At 35.1% G+C, this 24,272-nt stretch overlaps 1 protein-coding gene across 2 annotated transcripts in view; it reads left to right on the top strand.

The window, feature by feature from the left end:
- Positions 1-302: 302 nt before the first annotated feature.
- LOC149533677 (DNA replication complex GINS protein PSF3-like) overlaps positions 303-24,272 on the top strand; it is a 49,863-nt gene continuing 25,893 nt past the window's right edge. Inside the window, exons 1-5 of one of the 2 annotated variants that reach the window (XM_089806495.1) lie at positions 303-442; positions 596-694; positions 14,584-14,730; positions 14,820-14,891; positions 14,973-15,073. In XM_089806495.1, coding sequence (XP_089662621.1) covers positions 14,686-14,730; positions 14,820-14,891; positions 14,973-15,073 — 218 coding nt within the window. In that variant the 5' untranslated portion in view covers positions 303-442; positions 596-694; positions 14,584-14,685. Of the gene's footprint in view, positions 443-595; positions 706-14,583; positions 14,731-14,819; positions 14,892-14,972; positions 15,074-24,272 lie in introns of both variants that reach the window. The other variant, XM_089806496.1, reaches the window with a different exon arrangement.

The following is a 24,272-nucleotide window of genomic DNA, read 5'->3' as shown; positions in this document are numbered from 1 at the left end:
CTGTATATATTACGTCGAGAGTAATCGTTCTTGAGGCGCCTATTTTTATTTTCATTAATTCCAACTTCAATTAAAATAACTTTGGGATTAAATAAAAATAGGCGCCTTAAAAACGATTACTCTTGGCGTAATATATATAGAAGTATATATAAGCTAGTTAAATACAAATGATATTGAGAACAAATAGTTTAATACTACTATATTCTAGAACTATTTTTAAAAATGATTTGAAAGGGCGGCAAACTTTTTAAAATATTACGAGAAAGGAGCGAATGGCGGTAAAATTGGGCCAGTTACAATGTTAATTTTTCGTCAGAAAATCCCATTAGAAATTTTGCTGTAACATGAGCAGAGCCCCGGTCAGTATATTTAATTGCAGCTTTCATCCCGCAAGTTGTATAAGAGTTCCTCATCTCCGCCGGAAAATATATTCGTTTAAAAGGTGCGAAAATTGTGTCTCGAGCTCGATAATCCAGTAGCTCTACATCCCCGATACTTTCACTTCTACTTTTAATTATCGTAAACAGATTGAATCGGCAGCTATAGGGAGGTTGACTTGGGTTCATCTCAGTTTAGAAAAATTCCGCTTTTGTAGGGTTTCGTACTCTGTTCCCGCAATCTCTGCGGCTGGTCCAGTTTTTCTCATCGGCATTGTTGACAGCACGGCGATCTGTGCAGAGCCTCGAGGGATGCGGTCGGTTTATGGTTTATTTCCTGTCATTCTGAAATTATTTTGTTGTTATCTGTTAAATGATAATTTTGTTTCCGTGGTTAATTAATGGCTGCTTTATCTATGGTATTACTATAATACTTAATGTTAGATCCCATTTGTTTCTTCATGCATAGACATTTTGAACTGTAAAATGAATTAACATTTGTATTTTGGTTTTAAATTCTATTTGCTTTGACTTCCTTGTTATTGAGGCAATTTTTGTGACAATTTCTTGACAGAATTATTCACAATTGAATTGATAGTAGCTACTAGTGATGTTGTAAACGCAATGGTTGCCATAATTATGATCACAGAGTTAATAGTAGAGATCGGATCACCTTCGTATGCAATACTTATTACATTCTTCTTACAAAACCTGTACATTGTACCGCATATTTCTTCATACTTCAGAGTCATTATGCTGGCTCCTGTACTTTGAACACCAGTCAGAAGACAAGGGATTGATGTGACAAAATCACTAATTTTATTAAAGATTGTTACAATAACTGACATTTGGTCTTCCAGTTGGGTACATACTCTAACTTGGTTACTTAGTTAGGATTTGGTGATAAATTTGGCCACCAACATTTATTACACTCTTTTTCTAAAACCATGTCTCCCAGCTACTGCAACAAAATCAAGCGTGCTACATTTGAGAGATCAGATTCATCTTCCCACAGACAAATAGAACTAGCATCTCTGCTTCTGCATCGTTTGCAACTATTCAACATCATTTTAAAAAGAAATTCTAGAAAGACTTGGGTTTGACAGGTCCATTCTTAAGTTATTTGGTTCGTGTAATTGCAATGACTTTTTTTCTATAAAATTGGTTCTAAGTCTTTTATATTCAAAAAAAATTGCCCATTCTGGTGTTCGTCTCTTGTGTCCACTAATTTTCCAGACTTCTTCTTTTACTGTTGGTTTTTTGCCATTGAAAGGCACACAAAGAGTCTCCTATGATTTTCTTTTAATGCACTCTTGGAATGTTTTAGCCACATTTCATTGCACTAGGTGGACTACATTGTTTTTTATCAATGTCATTGACCACAAGTAATGTGTGAGAGCCTTAGCCTCCTCAATCTTGTCTTGATTTATGAGATCCAATGGAGAAGTAATCAACTCAAAACTTTCCTCTTTAAGCATATGTTACTTTTTAGCATTTTATACTTTGGTACTTGTACAACTATTAAATGTCAAGTCTTAGGCCTCTATTCATTATGTAGTTGCTATTAATTATAAAACTTGTGTTTATACTTCTTGCGGAAAACATTAGTTGCATTATGAAAGAAATATTCCTATTAGACCATCTTCAATCCTTCCAAATAGGCTCCAAAACCTCTATTTGCAATTTAGAATGCTTTGGAGGAGTAACCTTGTAAACACTACAATAAATTAGTTTATATAGTCATATATGTTTGGATGTAATGGACCATTCTAAAATTTGAAAGCATTTTTATTTTCAACTCAACATTTTGGAAAAGAACCATAGTCTTAACAAATGTTTCCACTTTAGTTTGGTATGCTTACCCATTTGAACTCTAGATGTGGAAATTTGCCAAGACTAATGAGAACAATTAAAATTTGTAGTTGATGAACTTAGGAAGACAATATAATATCTTGAGTAGAAGTTTTATTTTCAAGTGTCAAATATCATTGGTTGCCTACATTGACTGCCAACCATAACATCTAAGTGGTGGGCAAGAGTTGGTTATACTAACCAACCTTTGGTAAACATCATAGATTGTAAGTTAGAGGGTGTTGGTTATGTGATGGTTCCTAGGCTTATATTCTAGAAATAATGATAAACCACAACATAATGCTCAAGTAGGTGGTGTTTTTGTAATACAACTAGTTAACCAATTTCACTTGTTTATAATAAGATTTAATTCACTTTTTTTAACCATATACTGATATGAAGGTTGGATAGAATATTATTCTACAATTGCTTTACTTTATTCTATATTTTTTAAGACTTATGCTTGCGATTCATGTTATCCTTGAAAGTGAATAAATGTTGGCATGCACAAGAATCTAGGAAAAATAAGGAACCATAATAGATTATTAGATTACAATTTAGAAAATCTTTTAAGCTGTTGATATCGATTTCAATTTTTCAATTAATTGTAAGTGTTATTTGGGTATTTTAAAGTTATTATGGTTTCCACCACTTACCAAAGCTAATATAACTTTGGTGGGATGCTTAAGGAGATTTTGATGTAGGAGCATCTAGGGTGTAACGAGAATCTCAAATCACCCAAAAATATAATTTAGCTGTTAATAAGGATTTTTTTTGGCAGGGTTATTATTCCTAGTAAGTAATCCTACATAGACCTCCTAACCACTAAAATTTAGCTAATGATGAAGGAATTATCCCAATATCTTGTGGCTTAATTTCTCCAATAAAAAATTGAAATGCATTTTTGAGGGCCTTAGAAGTCCTAGATTAGGACAAAAAATGTGTATCCAATAGATGTGACAAAAACATGATGTAGATCTCTTAGTGAGCTTTTGATGATGTATGACAATTGAAAATCCAACAATTGGATTAAAAGATATGACCTCCAAAAGTTGTACTAAAAATGAAAATTCTTGAAATACTCTAATGAGTGCGAAAACCCATTTCAGGCATATTCTCCACAAATTCTAATAGGGAAAATGTATATAAAAGTGGTAGGCCTGAAAAGAGGTAGTTACATGTTTTAGAACGTTCTAGGGTAGTTAAACTTTTCAATATAAAGATGACAAATGAGTGTTGCAAGGGAAAATTTAAGTGGTGTAGATTATAGCTCTTGCTTGTAGATTATTATAGTAAGAAGGCCTATGTGGTTGTAGCAAGTCATTTCCAAAATATTACAATGTGTTTCATTAAAATATAGATAGAAAGTGTTATTATTCTTTATTTTTTTGTTTATTTCCCTATTTAATTATACTATTAGGGCAAGTAAGGGATTACCCGATATCTCATGTGGGTAGAGCCGGTGATTGGTTTTATCATGATAAGGAAGAAGAAGAAAAGAATGATTTTATCTCATGACGGAAGAGATGATTGATGAAAAAGGAGGGGTGAAGAAGATAGAAGGAAATGGAGATGATGAGAATTCTTGTGTTTTCAAGTGCTTATATCATCATTGAGTTCATATGGTGAATTGATGACCTCATTTGATATGCATTGGATCCAAATGAATCAACATACCAATTGCGTGTATGAAAACACATTAGACAATCAAGGGATGCCCCAGTTCACGTGACCCATACGTCTTCTATGTTTTTAAATAATCATGTCTTAAGATGAGTAATCATATTACTAAGGAACAAATCCATAAGCAACAAACAAGTGGACATGCCCCATCCTTGCCTTTCTACTTAAAGACATCTTTACATAGAGACATTTTGAACAAGCTAAAAAGGCACATCACTAAAGATAAAATTAAAACAATCAAAGACCGAACAAATAAACAAACATTATGCTTCTTGACCAGAACAATCTTCTCACAATTGATATGTTTAATGTGATAGTTTGATAAGATGTTATGTCTACTTGATCTCAGTCTCATCACCTTACGATCTTGTTGAAGTCCAAAGTTGCATAGTTTGTCTAAAGTGTAATCCATCCATAAACTAAATGTCTTTATTGCAAGCAAAGGCAAAGTGATGCAGACGATGGTGCAAGTAAAACTTTATTATGGTTTGTGAGCAAAAAGATGGAGAAAGAGAAAATTCCTCCAACTATAAGATGCAAAATATCCAAACCCATAGCTAAGATTGAGGAGATGCTTCATAATAGATAGATTAACTTATTATGCATGGAGAAAGCGTGCGCTCGAGTATGCAAAAAAATCCACAAGCTATTATGGGGGTGGAGAGGTTATTATGGTATAATGGAAAGGAGGCAAATGAGATGATCTATTGAGTGTTAAAGGAGAGAGGAGCAAAGTCCCTACACACGGTGCCAATTGCCCAGTTTTCACCATAGCACTTGCATAAGCCGGTGCTACCGAAGTGGTTTTCACACATCATTTTTAAATTTTTTTTAGTGCTTTATTTTTGAGTTTTTTGTATTTTTTGATACTTTTTAAGACTTTTTGTATTTTTTAGGCCTTTTCTTGTATCTTTCAAGATTTGTAAAGAAATCCTTAGAAATGCTTAGCTATAAAATGTTCAAAGGTGAATGCTATTGATTGGATCTTCAAGCAATTTAATCTTTGAAGTAGCCAGTTGATATTATCTTGATCCATATACAACATCGGTAATATATGGACCTAGCTAGTTAGTTTCAAATTTACCCTTTCTTCTTTGTCTTGTTGATTCTTGAGGTTCTCTTTTAGAAGAAGATCATGGATGTCAAATACACACGGCTTAACTCTATAAATTGTAACTTTTGTACATAAACTATTGGTATCCTCTAAGGTGATCTAGTACAACACAGAAGGAGGGACCTCCAAAAGATCTATCCAATTGTGCAACAAGAGTCACCCAATGGAAGAAACAAAAAACAATTGAGAGAAAAGAAAGATCAACCCTGGCTTTATCAAAAAATAATTTAGAATTGATCTGCAACATACATTCTTATATTCCAGGCATACAAGCTTGATTACAGATAGAAATCCTTACAATCTCCTTTGCCTCAAGTTTGTGGAAGCTTATATTCTAAGCGCTACCTAAACAAAGAAAAATTGCCTCAATATATGTAGTTGCACAAGCATCAAGTCGTCTTGAAAAGATTACATTTTCCAATGAGAAGAAAACATATTACAATTAATGGTTACTACTCAAATCACAAGTATCTCCCTCAAGTAGATGAAACATGAATTCCGATCCCTCAAGTAGGTTGGCCACGAGTGTAGAAACATAGAGAAATGAGCTACAAAGCTTTGTTTATTAGGAATTTCCTTTGTGAAATCAAAAAACACAAATTGGCCATGTAACATGAAGAACATGTAGGACTCGCCAAGAATCCACAAGATCTTAAATATGAAGCAACCGATCGAGGTGTGAATGTATGTCTAAGATCAATATGATGTGAGGAACATGCCACAAGGTATACAATAGATAATGATCCGATGAAGGTGTGCTCAAAGAAACTTAGAGATTGTATAAATAGGAAAATAGAAAACAAATATACATATTTATTGGTTAATGCAAGATTGCTAAGACCCCATGATGCTCTTACAATAGACACCTAGGGCTATTGAGTAGTGAGTCTCTCACTTTGATGGGGCTAGAGGAAAACCAAGATGATCTTGTTTAGCTTGAGAAATCCATGAAGAATCTTCCACTGGTTTGTCCTTCTATTTGATAAGATATTCTATATACTATCTACCTTTTGTAATTCTACCAATTTTGCTATCTTAGATCTCTTCTATCTATTTGATTTGCTTGTTAGGATACTCCTTTGCACTCCTCTTGACTTCACGATTGATATCCCTTAATTTTGGTACTCCTCTAGGATTCATCTTTATGGATGTCGCGAAATACGTCTTCCTTGTACTCCTATTCATTGAATTGTTATATATGCAAACTCTGCTTAAGCCAAGATTGTATGCGAATATATATCATTAATTTAATTCAATAAGCAACAACCTCATATCATTGATTCTTGTCGCATCTTGCAATCAAGTGAGATCAAGTTCTCATATAGAAATCAATGATATTTGTTTTCCATATATTTGGTCATTGAATCCTTATCTCTTCCATGTAGGCTAATCTTTCTTGAAACTGATCGCAACCCACCAAAAGATGATTTCTTTATTTAGGTTTCAGAAATCATATCAAGAGCAATGCTAATCAAAGTATACAGTAAGTCCAAAAGTCATGACACGAAAATGAATTGAGAATTTTCGACAAAATTTCCATAATCCATCAAAAGCATACGATCTTTTAACTTTTCATAAAAGGAAGCCATAGTGTCTATCAAACATTACATATGCCTCATGCTTGGCATAAGTAGGCCAACTAATCTATATGATTGAATGGTTAGCACGACATGCAAATAGAGATAGCCTAAAAGACATTAACATAAGCACTAAAATAGACAATTGGACACAAATATTGCTACCGCTGCTAGAATAAATGCCTTGCTCATCATGTAGAGAAGCCCTGTCTCTGTGACATTCCAGAGCAAAACACAAGATGAAGGAGACAATAAGATTATTGTCATCAATGACTTGGGAAAAAATTGAGCTGTCGATAAAAGAGTCAAAGAGAGTGACCTTGAACAAGGACAATCCAAACCCACCTCCTATTACTAGAATTTAAAAGCTGACATATGGCTCTACACAGTGCACCACAACTAACTGGGAAGAACAAAACAAGTACAATAAACACCATAAATTACCCTAGGAAAACCCATCCAAAATGAAGGTAAAAATATAGCTACACAACAAATGATCACTTTATTGATAATAATATATTCAAGTGTACAATGCCCTTTGTTGGATGCGATATATATAACAAGAGGAGAGATTCCTCACATTACAATAGAAGGTCTCCCGAGTTTTCCAAAATATGACTCATTGTTTTCAATTACAACTTCTTGTATTTCCATGCCTCAAACGCATGTTGTATGACACAAATGTCTTTGTATTCAATATTACAATTTATCATAAATTTCTTTTTTCAATTGAAAATGACCATGGCAGTATTAACACCTAGAGATAAAGATCTCCATCACAGCTACAAACTCCAACACTATTTGTGGCTCTTGAATCAATACACATTCCCCACTCTTTATTGTTTTTTGATGCTCATATTGCAGGTATTGCACAAGGACTGAAAATTTCGTTGATCAAATCCTTCTTCAACAATTCTTGCACTTGCCTATCAATTCTTCATTCTTTGTAGGAGTCATTCGGTGTGTTGTCATTCAGTGCAAATTTCACCTTCTTATCTTCACTTGTATCCTCAAATTCAAAGTATTTTTCCATCTTCGTGATCTAATTAATTGACTAATATGGATCTAACATACCATCATAAGCAGGTGGATTGAAATGGGGTTTTATGTTCACTCTAGTTAGGGCTCTTAGGAGTCTTTCATCTTCTTGTTTAAGCACTGGTTCTTCTTCCTCTTCAACTTCCTCTTTGTCCTTACCCACACCATGAATGCGTCTACCTCTTCTATGAGCCATTTCAATCTAGTTGTTGTCTATCTCCAACATGTCCATTATGGCTGGATCTGCATCTCTCCTGCTATGAACCATCTTGCGCAAGTCCTTTGCAATTGTAGGAACAATCATCACTTTGTAATCCCATAACAAACCAATCTAGGACTTTCAAATTTTTGGAATAGAAATCAACTTCCTCAAGGAATGAAAACTTGCTCTGATACCTCTTGGTCTAGTCATGGAAGGAGGAACCTCCAAGAGATTTGTCCAACCATGAATTTAGAGTCACACAATGAAAACAACAAAGAATAAACGAGGTAAATACAAGAGTAGCCTTCACCATATTAGAAAATCATTTACAATTGACTTGCAACATGTTGTATTACATTTTAGGCATACAAGCCTGATTACAGATAGGCTTAGCTCTAGATAAGAGAAGAAGTTAGTGGTTGTGCATAGTGCTCTACAACTTAGTGATCATTAAACTGCATATTATCAATAGGCTCCACCTTTAAGGTGGGATATTAATCTTGAAGACAACACTTAGGTTGATCAGGACGACACAATGGAGTGATCAATTGACATTCCATTGGATGATGCAACCTTTGGGGCTCACACTAACAATGGTGATGACATTGATATGGATTAAGATAAGGACAGCAGCAGGCTATCTTTGTTTCACTTTGAGTTTTGACTTTGAGACTTTTAGTCTTGAGACTTTTGACATTATACAATACATTGATGCAATGATAATTGATACATGATATGATACTTTTCATTTTGTTGAAACTTGCAGCCTTTGGGCATTTTGATCATAAGGGTTCTATTAAATCATATACACGCATCAATAACTTTGTTATCTGAACACTATATAGAATGACTATACTTGAAAAATATAAATGTTATTGCAGTGCTTGATTGACATAACCATAAATATGTGTGCCTTTCAACAATTCAATAGCGTCTTTAGGTGCTGTTACTAGTCCATACCATTATTAGCTTTGATATTTCTCTATGACTTTTTTGGGCTTGTTCTTTGCTAAACTTCTTATACATTAGACAACTTAAAACTCTCTGTCTTCTTAATCTTGGAAGCCATTTCTAAGCATATATGGGCTCAGGTTTGCATTGGTTTGTGTGCTTATAAAGGACACAGTTATATGATATGTTTCAGGTTTTGCCAGATAGCCCACCAACAAGAATTTTTTTTTTACATTACTCTTCAAATAATTTTAGTAGGGTTTCACTTTTCTGAAGGTATGCAAAGACTATCCTTAGCTTGGGTTACGTATGTAGCCTCTTGAAAACGTTGCTATTATTAATTTTTGATTTATTAAGATGAAGGTTTAACTGATCTTTTCTGAACTGTGCATATGGAAATCTATTATAAAAGAAGATGATTTTCTCCCTTTCAAGAAATAAGAGGATTTGAATCTAATTCTTATGGTAAGTATATGCCATTATTGTTGTTTTTCCCTTGAAGATGTACGGCATTTGGTTTAAAAAAAAGTAACACCAAAAGAAAATTAGTTGCTGCCATCATATGGGTTGTGGGACTTCAAATTAGAAAGATTTTTTGTTTTTATTTCGGCATTTATTCTTTTTAATGACATCCCTTTTAATTTGGACTGCATGTTGTTCATAACATACAAAAGAGGAATAAACTAGAATTTTCTAGTGGGTTTCTTTTGGTTAAATTTTTTTAATAGTGTGGAAGACAAGAAGAAGTTTGCATTTGTGTTTGAAACCCTTGAAAATTGTTCAGTGTATATAGCTCTTATGTGATGCTTGTATCCCTTGAATTAATTTTGAAGAAGAGCTAGAATTAATTTTGACGGTTTCTATATGTTAGAATCCAGCAAGTGATTTTAGGTGGATTTTATTGTATCAGCTTAGTACTGTGAATGTCAGACAACATTGAACAATCTGATGTAATTTGAGTCTATGGTGATGGAAGCAGCAATATTCAATATTAAGCAGCCATAAATATGCTAAAATTAGACATAAAATATGACCAAATGGCGAGTTTACAAATCTAATGTTTGTCAAAGACTTAGGGCCCGTTTGATGACAAGCATAGGAATAGAAAATTAGAATAGGAAATAGGAATGGGAGTCAGAGTAGGGAATGGGAATGGAAAATGACAATCCCATTCCTGTTTGGTTGACTAAAATCTATTTGAGAATTTGTTTGGAAAAACAGAGGGGCTCTCTGTGGGTAAATCTGATTTTTTTGGTTGGAAACCCTAAATTTTTGTAGTTATAGCTGCTATAGAATGTTGTTTTGAGGTCCTTTAATGGCGTCGGTGAGAAACTTCACTAACACGGTGCTTCTGGGTGCTTTCATTACATCCGCGAGTGGAGTCAGCCATTTGCCATGAGATTATGCAGATCCTTTCCGATAGAAAAGTAGAAGCAAAAGCATTAAAAGGGATTGCTTTCACGTACGAGGAATTGAGGGACATGCAATACCTTCATGCTGTTGTATTCGAGTCCTTGCGCTTGTATCCTCCAGTGCCATTTGATTCCAAAGCAGTGGTGGAAGATGATGTTTTATCGGACGGTAGTTATGTGGGGAAAGGGAAATTCCTGGAAGATCAGGAAATCCTGTAGACTGCGGTGGTGCAATTGGTTGAGCTCTCAGGTGGAGCACCGACCTTTCATTCCTGAAGAAGATGCCGCCATTATCAGAGCTCACGCGTTGCACAGCAACAAATCAGAGCCATATCCTATTCTCCATTCCAATAACTGATATTTTTGGGAATGGACTTATGCTCATTTTGGGCTAAAATGGGAATACGTATTCCTATTCCCCATTCCCATTCCGCGCACCAAACAAAGAATTCAAAAATATATTCTAATTCTCACTGACTATTCCCATCATATTCCAGCAACCAAACGGGCCCTTACCGTGTTTGATATAAATTCTATGAACTTTATTAATATTGAGAAAGCCATTGTATATTTATTTGCTGACTAGAATGTGAGTGCGGGGAGGAGCTTGAGGCAGTTATCAAATATAGATTAACACTCAAACCCTTCAAAATCTTATTGAGCATCAAATTAGTGCGACCAATTTGATACAAATGTATTTAGAAACACACTTTTACAATGCTAAAAGGTTTTGACTTGCTAAATTGACAAAACTAGATCATGAATGGTCTGATAATTAAGCCAGACCATAGTGTTGTTAGAAACGATAGTCCACCAAGATAACTGAGAGGGGTGGGGGGTGAATCAGTTATCCAATAATTAAAACATTTATCAACCTTAAACAATCTTATCCATTCAACCAAAGTAAACAACAACCATAACAAGATGCACATAGACAATTACAACAGATATGTTAACTAGGGAAACCCTTGATCAGAGGGAAAACCGTGGTGGGAATGATGCCCACAAGATGATTTACTAATATAAATATTCCTTGTTAGAGGATGGACCTTGTTAGGAGTCTATTACAACATTTAGTACATAGAGTCCCTGTTAGGAGACTTTGAATCCTTGTTAGAAGATTCCAACCCTGTTAGCAGTTGTAGAAGACAGAAGGACCCATTGTCCAAACAACTTTTGGGGCAAGACCACTAAACTCACTGTCTAAATGATCTCTCAACTATTCCTTGCAGAATAATTGTGTATACTGAACTTTATCTTCTTTCCTCTGTCCTGTCAACCGGACCAATCATCGTCAGACCTTGTAGACCAGGTCAGAACCTCGGATCCAAATATCAAACCTCGAATCACACAATAAAACCTCGGCAATGAAGTTTCCTTCACTTCCACTTTGCTCTGCTTCGCATTCCACTCGTTGTGCTGCTTACAATCACTTCTCTCTTCTCATTCATGATAAGGAAAATGCCCTTCCTTTATATCAAATCCATAAAACAAATCTTTGAGTCAGCTATTACACCTTCTCAATTAATTATTAGGACCACATTAAGAACAGGTTACACTTAGCGATAATATTAATCTTTTGCCTTGCAATTTGAATAACTTTCCGTACGTGCAATATTATGATGGGTGAGCTTAGCCATGTCATCACCAACATGTCTTCTTCACATCCTAAACCTCAATTCTCAGAATAACAATTCTGCTGAGAGATATAACAAGTTTACCAAAACATGCCTCTGTAAACTCTATCTCAGAACAGACATCACCAAAACTTACACAACTTCTTCCAACTTAATATCCCTTCACTCACGTTAATTGCATCTACTAGATACTCAAAAGTATCTCCCATAACCTCGTTTAATGAAAATGCTCAACTATCCATCCGTACCAACTTGATCTTTTTGTTGTTCTTCTATCAGATACCATAGAAGACTGCTATGTTGACATCAATGAAAAACACAGTCATAAATGTAACATATCATCATCTACAATATTCCCCCATAGGGATACCATCAACATTCATGCTTCCAACAAGTGTCCCTAGAAAGTGGCTGCTTTGAAGCTAAATTTTGCATATAATGTCAGTCAGAGGCAACATAGAAGATGAATACAACCCTGAGGTCACTAGCAAGATGATGAGATAGTAATGATGCACTAAGAAGGCTTATAATTGGCAATACAACTGCAAAACAGTGTTGTTTAAATGTACTACCAGCAGAGAACTGACTACAGACAATTTTTTTTGATTCCTAATGACCTCTAGCACACATAGAAATAGACCCAGGAGAAATGACAGGATTAGCTACAAAACTCATGAATATACATGTGTCTAAAAGCCATGCATGTGCAGATATGTATGTTCTAGAGATGTCAGTGGCCCTTCATTCCAGTTCCCTTGAGTATTCACCTCTATTTCCAGAAGGTGGAACAGAACTACAACTTTATAGAAGGGATTGCCTGGATTGTTTACATCTAAAAAGGGATTATATTAAAATTGCACCCATGTATTTATCCTTAAAATTCCTTTCCAAGGCTTTGGTAATGGTAATGACTCAGTTATGACTTTCAGAAGAAAGATTGCTCTATTGACTGCCAGATGGATTGGACCTGATTGGGTACTGAGGGGAAATGACAAAATGGGCAAATACATCGAGTTAGCTGATGTTTAGACAAGGTGAAAATGCCATTGGTGGGCATGCATTAACAATTAAGACTAATATATCAACCGAAGATTGAGAGAAATTTAAATTTGATTGTGTGCCTGATGGAGCTCCAAGATCATCAATAAACATGAATATGGCACCATAGAGTGCAGTCTTTTGGATACATACACTACCTTCCAAAAATTTCCAAAATCTTCATCAATTTTAGCTACATCTGAAGATTATATTCCTTTTGATGTATTTGGAGTTTGTTATAATTTTTTGTTTTTTTCATTTGCCACATGCTACGGCTCTGCATGTTGAATGTGGCTGGACAAGTACCAGCACTCTTTCAATTACATCTGTTATGTTGAGCCTGGTCTAAATATTTTTTCATTGTCAGGTAGAATTTGGAGTTTGAAAGAAAATTTAAATATATCTAAAACAAAAGAAACACATAAAATGAAGACAAGCATCCAATGCTAGACAAAATATTGGGGAAAGCAAGTTGAAGAGGGATAGACTGCAGTTTTTCTTGGAGTTAAATAAAGTCTGAAGTCACCACTGGGAGGGGCATTGTAGCTGCCACATCATGCTGCTTTTTTAATGGTGTAGTGAGTGCTACCATTCTATCCACCTCGGCATTCCTTTCAAATGTTTGCCTTATAATTTAGGGTTTGAAACAATTTCATACTAATTCATATGAATATACCATGGAATTTGAATTCATGTGGATGCAAATGAAAGGACAGTCAATAATAATAATGAGTATAATCTTTCTTCTCCCTTTTAGAATGTCTTAAGATTAGCTAGTGTAAGTGTTTGGTATAGGTGTTGGGTCAAACAATATTAAAGGTAAAAAATAGTTTGGTTTATAAACTTTTGAATTCTTTTATTTAATTCATTTTACTAACTTGTGGTTCTATCCTATGAGGAGGTGCTCTAGATTAGCCGGCATAAGTTACAAAAAATATGGATTGGTTTTGGTTGACTGCTCAGTCTTTTATGCCCAAACTCAATGCTAAATAAAATGGAATCACCAAGGAGTATCAAATGGCATGTCCTAGAATTGACTAAGACACATTTTGATTGGTGAGACCTAGTTTAAGGCTATGTGAATAGGTCAACACACTAATGCCTCAATTTACTTTAAAATCTGCTGATGGCACTGTGACCTTGTGACACCCCGCTCTTTAATGATGCTCTCCAACTGATCAGGGATAATGTACCTTCCAAAACTGCTCAATAAATGAACGAATTGGACACATCATATAATTGATTATTGTGACTGCCCATAAACTATCATCTGTACAAAGGGCCATCAATATATTAAATTATAACACATATAGTCCAAGCATTCAATCAAAACATCCATTTATCCTAATTATTCATATGTTTTAAAGGATACTAATTGCATGTTTGGCTGTATAATTTGGAAGCATTTGAAGACTGTTCAATGTTCATCTTGGGAATCAATACGACTGTAGAATGATCCTAATGTATTCAAGTAACTGGTAATGTTCTGTGCTTGTTTCTTGCAATTCTTCAGTGGATGTGTAGCTATGTTGGTCTCCAAATTGAGGCAAATGCACTGTACGTGAAGTTTATAGTTTATACAAGGAATGCATTATGTGCTTTTTCAGTGTAGGGATTCCAATCTTAAAAATGCATATTTTTAATCAAGCTTTGATTTGTCTCCATTAATTTATATTTTCCTAATTTGAACTTCATTTTGACAGGAAAAATCAAAATTTGAATGCCAAAAGTAAAGAGCATTCTTAATTTAAGAGCAAAACTTCTAAATTTCTCAAAGTGCCACTGCTTGAGCAATTTCTACAATTATGGCAGATTATTTTGACATTGACCATATTCTTATGGAGGAGGAGGTGAGGATGGGTTGTCTGCGTCAATATCATTTGGTGTACTTAAGTGCATAATTTTAATATGAACATTGGGTTTGCTTTAAAATATGTAGGCAGTATCTGTAGTGTTTCGAGTGGGAGCAAATGGAGTTGGTCTCTTGGATCCTGGATCTGAAAACAATAATGTGAGTATGTTTTTGTACTAGTCATCCATACCTCATCTTGTATCTTGAGTGGAATAACAAACACAATGGAAATGATTACAGGTAGAAGCAGGTGCAAAAGTAGAGTTGCCATTTTGGTTGGCTCAAGATCTATGCCTCAGACGTGCAGTTACTATCAACATCCCAACCTTCTTCAACCAAAGGTGTTGTGTCGTTTCAATAATTGTGATTCAAAAATAATATTCATAAAATTCACACTGCTATTTTGCAAACTCATTATTGTTAACTTGAACTACTAGATTCAAACTAGACAGTTGATTTTCTTGTCGTTTTCCACTTTATCATCAGTTTTTTTATAATTGATGTTCCGCATTAATGATTTTAGGTTCTACAAAATTATTTCCTTGCAATACACTTGGAGATATAGGGCGTGTCTAAAATGAACATTACCAATACCCGTTGGTAATCCGTGAAACCTGTTAAGTCAGACCAAATTCAAATTTACCAAAATCCAATTTTATTGTTTTCCTTCAGGCATTGAAAATCTGTTTTACTTATTTCATGGTTTGCATCTTAATTTACTTTATTTAGAATATAAAAGAGTATAAATTGTGAATATTTATACCTCACAAATTTCAGGATTTTCCTAATGATTTTCTAAAGGATTCTGAAATCTGAAGATTAGGTCTATAATATTTAAGATGCTAGCAAATTCTATTTAGTTATCTCCAACCCATGCCATTGGCTGAGAAATAATGCTCACATGCAAACTGTAAGTACTGAAACATGATGGCCACCTCTTTATAACAAACAATTTATGATATGATTGATCACTGGACCAATAATAAAAAATATTTGCAGTCGTCAATTAAGCACAAAGAATGTCACCATGAATGACAAAAGTTGAGCAGCTTAGGGGCTTCTCATGATGCAAGTCAAAGATGTATGCTTGGGTTACTTGAAGCATATGCCTTAGAAATCATATAAATTATGATTGTGTGCCACATGGACAAAACTTGAGTAGTTACTTTTGTAGGAAGCTGGTTGCAGTAAACATGCGTGTTAGTTATATTGTTTCTAGGATAAGAATAGTGCAGATGAAATATGGTTTCTACTCTTCAATACTGTTTGCTGCAACAAGGTCTCTCATTATATCAATAACAAACAATTAATAGATACCCTTCTGGGCCAGCATGATAAGATTAACTGAATCAGGGAAAAGATATTGTGTCATGTAAATGGGTGTCCAAGTGTCACAACAGCCGGTTTTTGGTTGGGGGAAAGCAGTGAATTAGATGAAGGAATTAATTACATTATGCTAATTAAGTTTTCAAGGGGAAAAAAAAAAAGTCTTTTTCATACAACATAATGCATGTAATCATCTTCCTTTTTGAAAAGGGAGAGATTTGGCAAATGTAAGCATGGAGCAGGTTTGATTGAAATTGGGAAACTATTGAAAGAACTTGGGTTTGGAAAAGCTTCGCAATTTTTCTTTTTCTTTTTTGGCATTCTCATCTCTCTTCGTTGTAACTTTTAGTGAATATTTTTAGTGTTTAATATGATTCAAGGTGCATGACATACAAACCATGATTACGTGAGGGTAATGAATTTTATCAACCACACATTACCTCTCATTTTCAATCCATATGCAGGTATGTCAGTTCTGATTTTGAAGTCATATGAATGAAAACTGTAAGAGCCTTGCTGGCTTCTCAAGAACTGTGCTGTATGGATGTTTTGTTTTTTTGAATGTATACCTTTTTTTGTATTTTCAGAGTGAATAGAAATGCTTATACAATGATATGAAATTCAACTATGAATGCCAGCATAATGTTTCAATTACAATATTGATGTATGCAATTATTGCAATCATAAATATATTGACAAAGCAACTAATTAAAAGAACTTGTAATGTATTTGGTGTTGGAAATTGCAGCATAGTAGATGAGTCTCCATGCCAACTAGTATACTCAATGCCCACCAAAAAACTCTGTGTTTGCAGCTGTAGGATGAAACGCTGCTAGCAAGGAGATGAAATGCAGCTTATAGACAAACCAGGCCTCCCAAATTCAGTAACCCTTAATGCTGCTGTGGCAGAAAGAATTGCAGCCAAGATGGATGCCTCCCAGTGGCATTAATAACAAATATTTTTGCTGAAGTCTGTGAATGCCCAGCAGTTTAATTTCCTCAATACAAATGACAGTAATCAGATGGAAATGTTCAATATACCACAGCACCAAACTAGACATTTAAAATTTCAGACCAGAGACTCAGAATAAGGCACAATTCACTGGTAAAGAGACCAGCTCAAGTGCAATGGAGGAATTTCAGTTTTTCCTCAAATCTACACCCAAACCCTTGGACAGCAATTCAATTAATAATAAAATGCATACATGGAATGAATCGATTTGTCTCATGAAGTCCTTTTTATAATATTTGCAACGCTAAATCTTCCTCAAGACACTAGATGCCATTTGGCTTCTTCGTTATAGTTTCCACTCATGAGTCTTCAACTTCATACCATCAAATTAGAATGAAGACTTATAAGTTATTCATTAAACATAACATAATAAAATAACTTACAATATGCTATTCAACAATGAAGCCCAATCAAAAACTGAAGAAGCCAAGTCCCAAGGTGCCACAACTGCACTGCTAAATATGGAAACTCTGCATAATCGACTTTTATAAACAACAAGCTGCTCCATTGAGACCCTCGAAACATACTGTCAGCTTGCGAGGGTTGTGATGATGAACTGACATTGCCAAGTTATTGGAACTTGCTAAATTGGGACTGTTGATGTCAGTTTTGTACCACTACATAACATATAGCCATTGAATAATTGATATGGAATATCAAACACTCAATCCCTCTCTTGAAAAGTAAATACTCATGAAGAATATGAGAAAAACTCCAAGGTTCCTTACATGTGTGGATACTAACTCATTTATATTAATGTGATTTGCTGGTTAATCATGTAGGCGGGCTTATGTTATTCATTCAAGGATGTTGGACTTTTGCTGTGATGATGATGATCTAACTTTGCAATGTATCCTAGTGCCAAGTGATGTTAATGGTGATGATGGAGGGAATATCTACCAATAATGCTTTGATTTCTAACTTTCTTCTTGATTGAACTCCAACTACTAAACTACTTGCTGCTTTACCTCTATTCCTATGAATGGAAAGATTAACGAATGGACAGGGATCAAATTTGATGAAAGCTTACTAGGGGGCTCTACCTCCATAGATGCAATGATTCAAGGGAAAAAGATTAGATTACCACGTAAGGCTTCGTAACTAGCTGCTAGGATGTTAGTGGCCTAGTTTATAGATCCCTATAAAACATTCACTAATATCACCATCCAACTATCCATCTACTCTTACTCTTACTTAACAACTTCTTGAAATAAAATTTACTTTAACAACTTCAATAAAATTTAACTCTAACTATTGGAAGTAGAAACCATGCAATAACACCAAGTGTCCCTAATCACCATGCAAGTCACAACAATGATAAGAGAAATAATTTTGGTATTATCTTAAGCAACAATTTTCTTCAACCCTTTAACTTTAACTATTGGAAGTAGAAACCATGCAATAACACCAAGTGTTCTTAATTACCATGGAAGTCACAACAATGATAGAGAAGCAATTTGGTATTATCTTAAGCAACAATTTTCTTCAACCCTTTACAAATGAGAGCAAATGGCCTTATATAGGGGCCAAAATTACAACCAACGGTAGAGGTTAAGAGGAAAAATCAACGATCCATATTAGATCCCAAAAACCCTAATTAGGGTTGCCACCTCATCAATGGACCAATGAATAAAAAGGAAAAGTGGCGACCAATGAGAAGGCACCAAAATGGTAGCCAATCAAAATCAGACACCTATCCTACCCAAGAAGAAGGAGAAATTGCCACTTGGGCTTACATCAAATGATCTTCTAATATAATTCTACCCTTTTCTTTCATCTTTTTAGCCAAGACAATGAAATTGGCTATCCTGTCATTGACTTCCTTCATGGGAGGGCAAAGCGTATGCTTCATCTTGAGCTCAGCTGAATTCATCATGTTGCTTGCTGCTTGCATTGTCTTCTCATGATCCTTCTCATACTCTTTCGCATATCCAATAAAGGCATTGAGGGAGGCAAGGGTGCCCAAATGTTTCTTCTTGATGGCAACCTTCCTCAACTCATCCAATCTTGATCCAAATTCTATCTCATTGACATTCTCCTCTTTGATATCTTCAAAATCAAGTGCAACCCCAACATCGCTCATCATGGTTGAAATGGAAGTGTCACCGCCTGGGTTGTGTTGTGTAATCTCATTCTGTATCTCTTCAAGTATCCTCAATCTAATGGTCAAGGCAACATATCAATACTCCACCATACTCATTCCTCCTTCATCCACCAACTTGGTTCTTTACATATATCTGTCTGGTAGCCCAATAAATGCTCGTAGCTTGGGAATGGCTAAGTCCTTGATTGGAAGGAAATCCTTCCATTCCCCTTCAAATGTTCTGAATTTATCTCTAATAGCCACCAATGACCTTAATGTCGAGATGAAAGAAGGCAAGAAATTTCACCTATCTTGAATTATATCATTGATCAAATCTTTGATTTCGTGCAAATAAGCCGATATCTCTTCTATGTTGCTCCCGTTGTCTTGCGGAAGGGTTGCTTGATGCAATTGTTAGATAGGCTGGCAATCTTTCCAATACTTGTTTTCAGCCTCCAACTTTATAATCCTCTTGTTTGTCTTCCTCAATCTTTCTCTAATTGAAACCATGCCTTTCTGGATCTCCTCACATTCTATGTCATTCGTGATTCTTCCCAAGTTATGCTACTATCTCATACTCCTGGGCTACAATCTCATTCATTGCCTTGCTAACCTTTGGTATAACAATTTGAACTTTTTGGTGACCCTCATCATCGCTCCTAATTACCTTTGCCACTGGTTTTGCAATTTGTTTCTATTTCTCACTATCTTCCTTTTCCACTAACCCTTGAATATCTTCAACTGTTCGGACAGTCACCACCTCACCTCTTGGCATAAGCATTTGCCTTAACCATAGTGGTGCAATGCATCTCCCCAAATTTGGATTCGGTTGGACTAGTAAAACATCACCAATGGCCTCAGGCGCCTAACTTACTTCCTCAATATCAATTGGCCTATCATTTTCTTCACTAGTGACCGCCATATCATCTCCATGTTGGTTCTTTGAGAGAGGAGAGTATTCGGTACTGTCACTCTAACCACTTGTTTTCGAATTAGAGCTCATTTCTACTGTGACCCCTTGTCCACTCGTATTAACCTCTTGGCTCCTAGCCTCAATTATGCACTCCCTTGACGGTGTTGCATTCTGTCTCTTTGTTGGAGGCTCCTGATGTTCTTTACTTTTCTCAACCTCCAAATTTCTTTTCTTGCTCTTAATTGCTCTTTGTTGTCGGCTATTGCCTTCACCTTTCTGTCTGACTGACTTCGTTGGACCTTCTTCCTTTGGTTTCATCTTCTCATAAGTAAGGTGTACCTTTTGACTTTGTAATTGCCTTAACCTCTTATTGTACCATGACTCGGTGTGTAGATCAACTGTCCTTATAATTGCCTCTAAGGAAGGATCTTGATGATTATCCCAATCCATTGGACCCAATTCCATTCCATCCATTGTATCATAATGTTCTCTTCGTACATTTTCATCATCTTCCAGTTGATCGGGAATAATCGAGGTCTCTCCATCTGATTGCCCTCATCATGCCCACTGACAATCTTGAGAAAGCTAGCTTCCTCACATGAAAGTCATCCTGTGCATTGGCCCTAAAGTCTTCTATAGTAGGAATATGTGAATATTGGGGTTTGGAGCTTGAGTTGTAGGTTCGAACCATTCTTCTCAATGGAGAAGGGAAATTCTTCAATGGTTTGCAATTTTGAGGTTTTGAAAGACCAACTGAACTATTGCAGAGTTTGTGGGCTTCATCTAGGAATCCAATTTGTGCTAATAGGTGGAATATTTCATTTAGGGTTTCAAGGATTGCAAGGTATATCTACAACAGACCTGGAGATTCATATTGGCTGACCTTATACATGATGAAATCAAGCATATAATTGATCACTTGTATACAGCTACAGCAGTGACGTATTAAATTGACAGATTATATATATTGTAGAGTGGAGACCATCATTTGCAGCAGACACTTACATGCCGGGCTCTCTAATTTTTCTGTCATAGTTCTAGGAATTACATGTTATATTTTTATAATTATTTGGTGTGAGAATTGTCAATAGAATACTTAATTGTTCTACTACCACATAATTTCTAGTTTGCATGCTAAGTGTTTGCTAAAATACCAATGATGATATAGATGCATATTCATCATCAATTCATTAAAATCCCAATGAGTTTGAATGTCATGAGCTCTCTCTATCATATTTAGTTTTCATGCCAACTATTTGAATAAATGTTTAGTTGCTGTTGGTGCATATTTACATTATGTGTGATCTATATGCATTTGAAAAGGTAATCAAAAATGCTTTTGCATTATGTTTAATTGCCTAGACATCTTAGTAATCTTTTGAAAGCATCTAAATCACAATTGAGTTCATTTCAAGCAGTCATTATCAAACTGAAACATTGAAACAAGTAAAGAGTTTGTATCCAAGGTGTTTGATGATATTCCTTGAGCCTCTAATTAGCATATTGAGTTAAGAATAGGTAAGGGATATTATGGATCCAATCTTTGTTGCCATCTTCACCAGTCATGACCTATAGACTTCCTTGCCCATAAGAATGACTTTCCTAGCTAGACAATGCCCTACTAGTTCGAGTGGGTGACGGTTACTACAACATTGCATAGTACCACCTTGGCCAAGGTTCTATTAATGCAAGCACTATGCTTCATGTTGTCGGTATCACCACCATACTCATATATTGAGCTCTTAAGACTCATTTGGTCATAATGGTGTCACCGCCATATTAGTATATTGAACTGTTAAGATTCATTAACATACACAGAACATAAAGGGTTCTGAATGGCTCAAGACCAAGGAAAATTCCCTTTTCATCAGATTCTCAACTGTTATAATTCTTCAAGTATGATTAACATTAATTTTATCTTCCCGAAATATGAGATGGAAACCTTCCCAATTTCCACTGCTTTCATATCTTATTTTAGAAGCTTATCTTGTTGGGTGCCATTCCTTCTGTTCAAACCACGTTCCAACATTCCAAAGGCGACATTTTGTCATATTCATAAAATGACTTAGTTTGATTCAATCTAGGGAAATATTTGGCAGTTATAGTTATTACAGTATTATTGAACTGTGAAGTTTATCATTGCAGATTAAGTAAATGATTAAGCACCTCTCAACTGATGACACAACTCTTCACACAAATATAGATTAAGCTCAATGACAGAAGATTAGTGTTTTTTTGACCACCATGCATTCATAATTGATATGCCAATTCATATCTGATAGATAGATTCATAAATGATACGCACATTCACAATTGATATATGGATTCATGTCATAAAAAAGTTTTGTTGAGAGCCATGCATTCATATCTGAATTACAGAGTTCCCGATAATGTATGGATTCATATTTGAAACACAGATTCATTATAGTTATGCCTGATAAGGGTTATCATTCTCCTATCAACATAGAGTACATCTGCTAAAGCAGATTGGGTTTGATATACATGTAATGTTTTTGGATTGTCTCCATTCTCATATTTAAGACATGGTATGCCATTATTGATGCAGATCTTCATTGACTGATGAATTATACAGGGAGCCAGGCCTGGCCCTACAATAGTAGACGTAGAAAGGAGCATTTAATATTAATTTCATAACGTTACACCATAGTACTTATAGTAGGCTTGATTATCATTGATAGTTGTTAGACAATAGGGACCCCTAGAGCCAATTCAGACTTTCTGATTATTTGAAAGATTGTTGTAAGAGTTACAAGTTTTCCCTGATCTGATTTAATCATATTATTTACTAACTGATTTAATATTTTTAATATTCAGAGCTTCGTCAATCTGTTTTCTCATGAACGTTTCAGACTATGTGTAACATACCAATTTTCCTAGTCTTAACTGACAACCAACATAATTGTTACTTTCCATATTCACATGCAAGAAAGACAGTTATAACAGATAATTCATTTGAAAGATGGCTAACAGTCATAACAGTGTAACTGAATTACTATAATATCTTAACTAACAATGGAAAAAGAGCATTCATCCAGCAATGCAATTTATAACTGTCACCATAACTAATCATCACTTAATGGAAAAGAGAGATCATTTTCTACTGAGTTCAACTGATCAATGCTATTCAAATTTGAAGAAAATATTTATAATAGTCATATGATAATTTCATAATTAATTGAACTTGAATAACATATAAAAGAAAAATACCTGATAATCGTGAAGGCTTAAGAAGACAGATCTCAACTAGAATAGCCCTACCCAGTGTGGGATTAGGCATGGGACACCACTTTGTTCTGCCACCTAAGCATCTTGGTGTTAGAGTGCCAACTATACAACGTGCTAGATTGTGGAGTCCTTCCCAACAATCTATCCATCCATCTGCAAGCTATCCTGACCTCTAGTGATCACAACAAGAAGTTTGCCACCAACCTACCATGGCTAAGGATTTACATGGGCACTCTATACTGATCACCCACCACTCGACTTGACAAACAAGACTATACCCTTTGCTCACCATGAGTTGACTCGGTCTAGTAGGCTTGTTATGTTTCATTTAATGTTTTGTTTTGTACTAATTTCCACATTTTAACTTGTAGGTATTTTCCACAATCATGTGATATCAATCTACACTTTTCATCTCAACCTTATTGGTCGTCACGGGTGTGGTTGCAATAATTCTTGGATTAATCTGTTGATCACAGTCATAATATGTCTGCCCAACTTGGGCCTCAAGTGGTTATTAAAGGTTTCATGATTCACGATAATAATTTCATTAACACTCTATGAAAGTACCTCATCTTATCTCAGAGGCATATTGCTTATACCCCTATATAAGAGTAGATGATTTAAAATCCTTTTTTTCAATTTATTGGAGTTTTGAAAATCAAGAAAGAAAAATAGACAATAGTTAAGTGAACTCTTGATAGACCTATTACATGCATCACTTAAATTGATTGGCTTTGACTATAAATTCATTCAAATTGAAAACTTAAACATATCAAGAACATACATTCATGGATAAAAACTAATTGGTACAATTTAGAAACTCTCTAGATTTTTAGGATTTGAATTTGGTGAAGTCGCCAAGGCTTGGTTAATAGAAATGGAACAATATTTTGAGATTAGAAGTTTCTCTGAATCCTCTATGGTAGTTTGGGACATAGATGGAAAACTCGCCGAGTTTCA

Source organism: Cupressus sempervirens, chromosome 10, assembly GCF_028749045.1.
Source record: "Cupressus sempervirens isolate cs-2001-9-10 chromosome 10, ASM2874904v1, whole genome shotgun sequence".
Taxonomy (NCBI): Eukaryota; Viridiplantae; Streptophyta; class Pinopsida; order Cupressales; family Cupressaceae; genus Cupressus; species Cupressus sempervirens.
Note: the sequence above shows the minus strand (reverse complement) of the source record. Positions and strands in the feature narration are given on the sequence as shown.